At 45.0% G+C, this 8,658-nt stretch overlaps 1 protein-coding gene across 3 annotated transcripts in view; it reads right to left on the minus strand.

The window, feature by feature from the left end:
- LOC124027245 (voltage-dependent calcium channel subunit alpha-2/delta-4-like) overlaps positions 1 to 8,658 on the minus strand; it is a 40,522-nt gene that overhangs the window by 24,586 nt on the left and 7,278 nt on the right. For 2 of the 3 annotated variants that reach the window (XM_046339707.1, XM_046339706.1), the window contains exons 3-4: positions 5,543 to 5,587; positions 4,958 to 5,020 (exon numbers count right to left, since the gene is read on the minus strand). The exons of the other annotated variant lie outside the window; for it this stretch is intronic. In XM_046339707.1, the coding sequence (XP_046195663.1) occupies positions 4,958 to 5,020; positions 5,543 to 5,587 (108 nt within the window). The remainder of the gene's footprint in view (positions 1 to 4,957; positions 5,021 to 5,542; positions 5,588 to 8,658) is intronic. 3 annotated transcript variants of the gene reach the window in all.

The raw sequence follows: 8,658 nt of genomic DNA on the forward strand, positions 1-8,658 counted from the left end.
ACAATCACTCCCCCCTCCTCCCTGTTCCACAGACACAATACAACTAGGAGACTGAAAGAGTTTTCATTTGAAGACACAGACAGAAAAGTGACAACACAATAACTAGCTGTTTCCCAGGGGCTGTGATTAGGACGCCTCGTTGCTCCTCAGCTGAGAATAACTCATGTTGTGTTTGGTGGGTTTGTGTTTGGTGTGTGTGTGTTTGGTGTGTGTGTGTGTTTGGACCGAGGGGCAGCCAGCCGCCAGGCTGCACCAGTGATCTTCCAACATTCCCTCCATCTTGTGCCAATATCAGTTCATTTTAAGTCTTGGTTCCAATGGTTTAGATGATTTTTGTTCCCGAAGAGATTGTCAGTTGGATCGGCTCTCCGCAAGGTTATGTTTAGCTGACCTTTCATATGACAAACCTTTTCTGACTCAAATAGGATTCTCTCTAGATTGCGCTGATGTCCTAAAGATTTCAAATGGACGTTTTGTGAAGCTGTATACAACTTTTAAGGTGAACATATTTTAACATATCTTACATTGGTTAATCCAAAATGGCTTTTTAAAGCTGTCATGGAAATACAAGTATTTCCTATGAACAAGTCATTTAGAGTTACTATGCCTTTGTAACAGTATAACTTTAAACCGTCCTCTCGCCCATACCCGGGCGCGAACCAGGGACCCTCTGCACACATCAACAACCGTCACCCACGAAGCATCGTTACCCATTGCTCCACAAAAGCCGCGGCCCTTGCAGAGCAAGGGGAACCACTACTTCAAGGTCTCAGAGCAAGCGACGTCACCGATTGAAACGCTATTTAGCGCCACCGCTAACTGGCTAGCCGTTTCACATCCGTTACACCAGCACCACCGCTAACTAGCTAGCCGTTTCACATCCGTTACACCAGCACCACCGCTAACTAGCTAGCCGTTTCACATCCGTTACACCAGCACCACCGCTAACTAGCTAGCCGTTTCACATCCATTACACCAGCACCACCGCTAACTAGCTAGCCGTTTCACATCCGTTACACCTTTAGTTTTCCATGTGGACCAATTTATCAGAGACTTCTGGGAAACTAGGCAAGGATTGTTCCACCGGGTGGTGTTTTAGGGAGTGATATTGGTTCTTGTAGAACACGTTTAATTTTCTTCCATATTGTTATAGTGTTCTTAACTATGAGGTTTTTAATAGTTCTTTATCCTTTGAAAATAGACACAAGGAGATTCTGGCGATGGATGAGCACATCTTCAACATGGGCCCAGTGTTCCTATCTGGTGCATTTAACTACAGTATATGTAGCAAGTAAAAGCCTTGGGTAGTGAGTTGATACAAGGTTAAAACCCCTCTCAGACTTAGGGAGAAGTCAAATGTTTTGAGTTTTCAACATTTGTCAGGAATATCAGGAGATCATCTGTAAATAAGTTTAGTTTATGTTCATGTTTACCAATACTGATACCTGTATACGTTTGGGTCTTGTCTTAATCTTTCTGCAAGCGGATCAATTGCCAGTGAAAACAGGATGGGGAGAGGGGACATCCCTGTCTTGTGCCCCTTTTTAAAGCAATTTCATCAGATCATATATTATTTGTGTATATCTTTTCTTTAGGGGATATACAATATATAATATTTATTATAAAATGTATTATTTCAGCTGTACAGTTGAAAGCTTCCAAAGTTTTGAATAGAAAAGGCCATTCAAGAGGGTCGAAAGACTTTTCCGCAACAACAACAATTATTAATGAATCTATATCTTGTATTTTTTTTTGCATATTGTATTCAACTGAAACACGTTCTTGTATTTGTTTGTAAGTGTCTATTTTTAATAAACCGTGTCTGATTGATATGTATATCGTGTAATAAGACTTGTACCACGCTATTGCTTATAAACTTACTTATTACTTTATTGTCACAATTTATTAAACTTACAGTTTACTATAATCAATAGGGGACTCTCCAGATTTCCCTGGTTTTAATAAACTGAAATAACTTTGATACATGGTTTGACGCATGGGACTAGGAAGCGCTGAACTGAGTGAGGTGTGTTGTCATTTGTGTAAATGGACCAGTTCCATCTGTAAATCGTGCCGTCCGAAGGGGGCAGGGAAGTAGGACAGGGGATCAAACGTGTTTTCTCATCTCTGTTTCGTGTTGACAGGATCAGCTGGCTTTACCCACCAAGCTTTCCTGCACCACACACACACACACACACACACACACACACACACACACACACACACACACACACACACACACACACACACACACACACACACACACACACACACACACACACACACACACACACACACACACACACACACACACCCACACACACAGATTACAACACGAGCATGTGGTAAGCATATATTACATGGGCTGAAGGAGACAATATCCAACCCATCTGGTCTACAGTTATACACTACTATGGACTGGGACACTACAGTTATACACTACTATGGACTGGGACACTACAGTTATACACTACTATGGACTGGGACACTACAGTTATACACTACTATGGACTGGGACACTACAGTTATACACTACTATGGACTGGGACACTACAGTTATACATTACTATGGACTGGGACACTACAGTTACACTACAGTTATACACTACTATGGACTGGGACACTACAGTTATACATTACTATGGACTGGGACACTACAGTTACACTACAGTTATACACTACTATGGACTGGGACACTACAGTTATACACTACTATGGACTGGGACACTACAGTTATACACTACTATGGACTGGGACACTACAGTTATACATTACTATGGACTGGGACACTACAGTTACACTACAGTTATACACTACTATGGACTGGGACACTACAGTTATACATTACTATGGACTGGGACACTACAGTTATACACTACTATGGACTGGGACACTACAGTTATACATTACTATGGACTGGGACATTACAGTTATACATTACTATGGACTGGGACACTACAGTTATACACTACTATGGACTGGGACACTACAGTTATACACTACTATGGACTGGGACACTACAGTTATACACTACTATGGACTGGGACACTACAGTTATACACTACTATGGACTGGGACACTACAGTTATACACTACTATGGACTGGGACACTACAGTTATACACTACTATGGACTGGGACACTACAGTTATACACTACTATGGACTGGGACACTACAGTTATACACTACTATGGACTGGGACACTACAGTTATACACTACTATGGACTGGGACACTACAGTTATACATTACTATGGACTGGGACACTACAGTTATACATTACTATGGACTGGGACACTACAGTTATACACTACTATGGACTGGGACACTACAGTTATACACTACTATGGACTGGGACACTACAGTTATACACTACTATGGACTGGGACACTACAGTTATACACTACTATGGACTGGGACACTACAGTTATACACTACTATGGACTGGGACACTACAGTTATACACTACTATGGACTGGGACACTACAGTTATACACTACTATGGACTGGGACACTACAGTTATACACTACTATGGACTGGGACACTACAGTTATACACTACTATGGACTGGGACACTACAGTTATACACTACTATGGACTGGGACACTACAGTTATACACTACTATGGACTGGGACACTACAGTTATACACTACTATGGACTGGGACACTACAGTTATACACTACAGTTATACACTACTATGGACTGGGACACTACAGTTATACACTACTATGGACTGGGACACTACAGTTATACACTACTATGGACTGGGACACTACAGTTATACACTACTATGGACTGGGACACTACAGTTATACACTACTATGGACTGGGACACTACAGTTATACACTACTATGGACTGGGACACTACAGTTATACACTACTATGGACTGGGACACTACAGTTATACACTACTATGGACTGGGACACTACAGTTATACACTACTATGGACTGGGACACTACAGTTATACACTACTATGGACTGGGACACTACAGTTATACACTACTATGGACTGGGACACTACAGTTATACACTACTATGGACTGGGACACTACAGTTATACACTACTATGGACTGGGACACTACAGTTATACACTACTATGGACTGGGACACTACAGTTATACACTACTATGGACTGGGACACTACAGTTATACACTACTATGGACTGGGACACTACAGTTATACACTACTATGGACTGGGACACTACAGTTATACACTACTATGGACTGGGACACTACAGTTATACACTACTATGGACTGGGACACTACAGTTATACACTACTATGGACTGGGACACTACAGTTATACACTACTATGGACTGGGACACTACAGTTATACACTACTATGGACTGGGACACTACAGTTATACACTACTATGGACTGGGACACTACAGTTATACACTACTATGGACTGGGACACTACAGTTATACACTACTATGGACTGGGACACTACAGTTATACACTACTATGGACTGGGACACTACAGTTATACACTACTATGGACTGGGACACTACAGTTATACACTACTATCTTTATTTAACTAGGCAAGTCAGTTAAGAACAAATTCTTATTTTCAATGACGGCCTAGGAACAGTGGGTTAACTGCCTGTTCAGGGGCAGAACGACAGATTTGTACCTTGTCAGCTCGGGGGTTTGACGCTCTAACCACTAGGCTACGCAGCCGCCCCACTATGGACTGGGACACTACAGTTAGACACTACTATGGACTGGGACACTACAGTTATACACTACTATGGACTGGGACACTACAGTTAGACACTACTATGGACTGGTTCCTCTGTTCTGTTCAGTGACATAGTACAGACTATACAGACACTATATATGAGCTGTACAGTCATGTTACCTCTGCTGTGCTACCTAGCACATGACCACACCCACCCACACACACATATTGTATATCTATCTCAACATCTTTCAGAGTTACTCACATGGCTTTTTTCTTTGGAGATGATTATGAAAGCATTGCTGTCGATGAGGTAGCAGGCCAGGTCCTAAGAGAGAGAGAGAGAGAGAGAGAGAGAGAGAGAGAGAGAGAGAGAGAGAGAGAGAGAGAGAGAGAGAGAGAGAGAGAGAGAGAGAGAGAGAGAGAGAGAGAGAGAGAGAGAGAGAGAGAGAGAGAGAGAGAGAGAGAGAGAGGATAGTAAGGACAGATGAGAGAAGAGAAGACAGTGATGGATGCTGTTTCTTGACAAGCAGAGACCAGCCGTTCTCTTTTACTAATGGTCCATCATACAACCTGACACTCTGAGGAAGGGTCTTTATAATATATAATAATAATAATAATGGGGCTGGTTGATGTAAGGGACCATAAGTCATGTGACTCAGGTCATGGCTGTGGTATAGGGGTCAACAGGGTTGGAGTGAGAGATGGCTACATACCACAGTAGGACAGGAGATATAGTCTGTGTCCACAATGGCAACCTAATCCCTATACAGTGATATGGCCACTGGTAGTACACTATAAAGGGACTAGGTTGTAATTTGGGATGCACACATAGCCTGAAGATCCTCACCATGGCTTCACATGTCAGAGGACAGATGCCCTCTGTATTAGAGCACTGGAGAGAGGGAGTGAGAAAGACAGAGAGACAGAGAGAGGGAGAGAGAGAGAGACAGAGAGACAGAGAGAGAGAGAGAGAGAGAGAGAGAGAGAGAGAGAGAGAGAGAGAGAGACAGAGAGAGAGACAGAGAGAGGGAGTGAGAGAGAGAGAGAGACAGAGAGAGGGAGTGAGAAAGAGAGAGAGACAGAGAGAGACAGAGAGAGCGAGTGAGAAAGAGAGAGAGACAGAGAGAGGGAGTGAGAAAGACAGAGAGACAGAGAGAGACAGAGAGAGCGAGTGAGAAAGAGAGAGAGACAGAGAGAGGGAGTGAGAAAGAGAGAGACAGAGAGAGGGAGTGAGAAAGAGAGACAGAGAGAGAGGAGGGAGTGAGAAAGAGAGAGAGAGAGACAGAGAGAGGAGAGAGAAAGACAGAGAGACAGAGAGAGGGAGTGAGAAAGACAGAGAGACAGAGAGAGGGAGTGAGAAAGAGAGAGAGACAGAGAGAGGGAGTGAGAAAGAGAGAGAGACAGAGAGAGGGAGTGAGAAAGAGAGAGAGACAGAGAGAGGGAGTGAGAAAGAGAGAGAGACAGAGAGAGGGAGTGAGAAAGAGAGAGAGACAGAGAGAGGAGAAAGAGAGAGAAGAGAGAGAGAAAGAGAGAGAGACAGAGAGAGGGAGTGAGAAAGAGAGAGAGACAGAGAGAGGGAGTGAGAAAGAGAGAGAGACAGAGAGAGGGAGTGAGAAAGAGAGAGACAGAGAGAGGGAGAGAAAGAGAGAGAGAGAGAGGGAGTGAGAAAGAGAGAGAGACAGAGAGAGGGAGTGAGAAAGAGAGAGAGACAGAGAGAGGGAGTGAGAAAGAGAGAGAGACAGAGAGAGGGAGTGAGAAAGAGAGAGAGACAGAGAGAGGGAGTGAGAAAGAGAGAGAGACAGAGAGAGGGAGAGAAGAGAAAGAGAGAGAGAGAGAGAGACAGAGGAGGAGTGAAAGAGAGAGAGAGACAGAGAGAGGGAGTGAGAAAGAGAGAGAGACAGAGAGAGGGAGTGAGAAAGAGAGAGAGACAGAGAGAGGGAGTGAGAAAGAGAGAGAGACAGAGAGAGGGAGTGAGAAAGAGAGAGAGACAGAGAGAGGGAGTGAGAAAGAGCACATCGTTACAACACTGTAAATAGACATAATATGACATTTGAAATGTATTTTATTATTTTGGAACTTCTGTGAGGGTAATATTCACTGTTCATTTGTATTGTTTATTATTGTTTTATTGTTACTTTTGTTTATTATCTATTTCACTTGCTTTGGCAATGTAAACATATGTTTCCCATGGCAATAAAGCCTCTCAAATTGAATTGAGAGAAATATGGAGAGAGACGAAAAGTGAGATAAAGTGAGAGAATAAATGTTTTTTTTTTAAACAGAGGGTTAGTCTTCAAATAGAGGAAATGAGGTCATCATTGTGACTGCTCTTGACCCACAATGAGCCACAGCACAGAGATGTTACCATGGTAACATACCCCCCCCTGAGAATAATTCCTGTTGTCTGTTATTGGGAAACACAACAGGGATGCTGGTACATACATACTGAACAGTATTGATTTCCTTTATGAACCTCACCAGTCCTCCCTCCTCCCAGCCCACACACACCATCTCTTCAACCACTAAGAGACAACACAGTCCTCCCTCCTCCCAGCCCACACACACCATCTCTTCAACCACTAAGAGACAACACAGTCCTCCCTCCTCCCAGCCCACACACACCATCTCTTCAACCACTAAGAGACAACACAGTCCTCCCTCCTCCCAGCCCACACACACCATCTCTTCAACCACTAAGAGACAACACAGTCCTCCCTCCTCCCAGCCCACACACACCATCTCTTCAACCACTAAGAGACAACACAGTCCCCCTCCTCCCAGCCCACACACACCATCTCTTCAACCACTAAGAGACAACACAGTCCTCCCTCCTCCCAGCCCACACACACCATCTCTTCAACCACTAAGAGACAACACAGTCCTCCCTCCTCCCAGCCCACACACACCATCTCTTCAACCACTAAGAGACAACACAGTCCCCCTCCTCCCAGCCCACACACACCATCTCTTCAACCACTAAGAGACAACACAGTCCTCCCTCCTCCCAGCCCACACACACCATCTCTTCAACCACTAAGAGACAACACAGTCCCCCTCCTCCCAGCCCACACACACCATCTCTTCAACCACTAAGAGACAACACAGTCCTCCCTCCTCCCAGCCCACACACACCATCTCTTCAACCACTAAGAGACAACACAGTCCCCCTCCTCCCAGCCCACACACACCATCTCTTCAACCACTAAGAGACAACACAGTCCTCCCTCCTCCCAGCCCACACACACCATCTCTTCAACCACTAAGAGACAACACAGTCCCCCTCCTCCCAGCCCACACACACCATCTCTTCAACCACTAAGAGACAACACAGTCCTCCCTCCTCCCAGCCCACACACACCATCTCTTCAACCACTAAGAGACAACACAGTCCCCCTCCTCCCAGCCCACACACACCATCTCTTCAACCACTAAGAGACAACACAGTCCCCCTCCTCCCAGCCCACACACACCATCTCTTCAACCACTAAGAGACAACACAGTCCTCCCTCCTCCCAGCCCACACACACCATCTCTTCAACCACTAAGAGACAACACAGTCCTCCCTCCTCCCAGCCCACACACCATCTCTTCAACCACTAAGAGACAACACAGTCCTCCCTCCTCCCAGCCCACACACACCATCTCTTCAACCACTAAGAGACAACACAGTCCCCCTCCTCCCAGCCCACACACACCATCTCTTCAACCACTAAGAGACAACACAGTCCTCCCTCCTCCCAGCCCACACACACCATCTCTTCAACCACTAAGAGACAACACAGTCCTCCCTCCTCCCAGCCCACACACACCATCTCTTCAACCACTAAGAGACAACACAGTCCTCCCTTCTCCCAGCCCACACACACCATCTCTTCAACCACTAAGAGACAACACAGTCCTCCCTCCTCCCAGCCCACACACACCATCTCTTCAACCACTAAGAGACAACACAGTCCTCACTTC

The sequence above is a fragment of the Oncorhynchus gorbuscha genome, unplaced genomic scaffold (assembly GCF_021184085.1).
Source record: "Oncorhynchus gorbuscha isolate QuinsamMale2020 ecotype Even-year unplaced genomic scaffold, OgorEven_v1.0 Un_scaffold_3035, whole genome shotgun sequence".
In the NCBI taxonomy this organism is placed as follows: domain Eukaryota; kingdom Metazoa; phylum Chordata; class Actinopteri; order Salmoniformes; family Salmonidae; genus Oncorhynchus; species Oncorhynchus gorbuscha.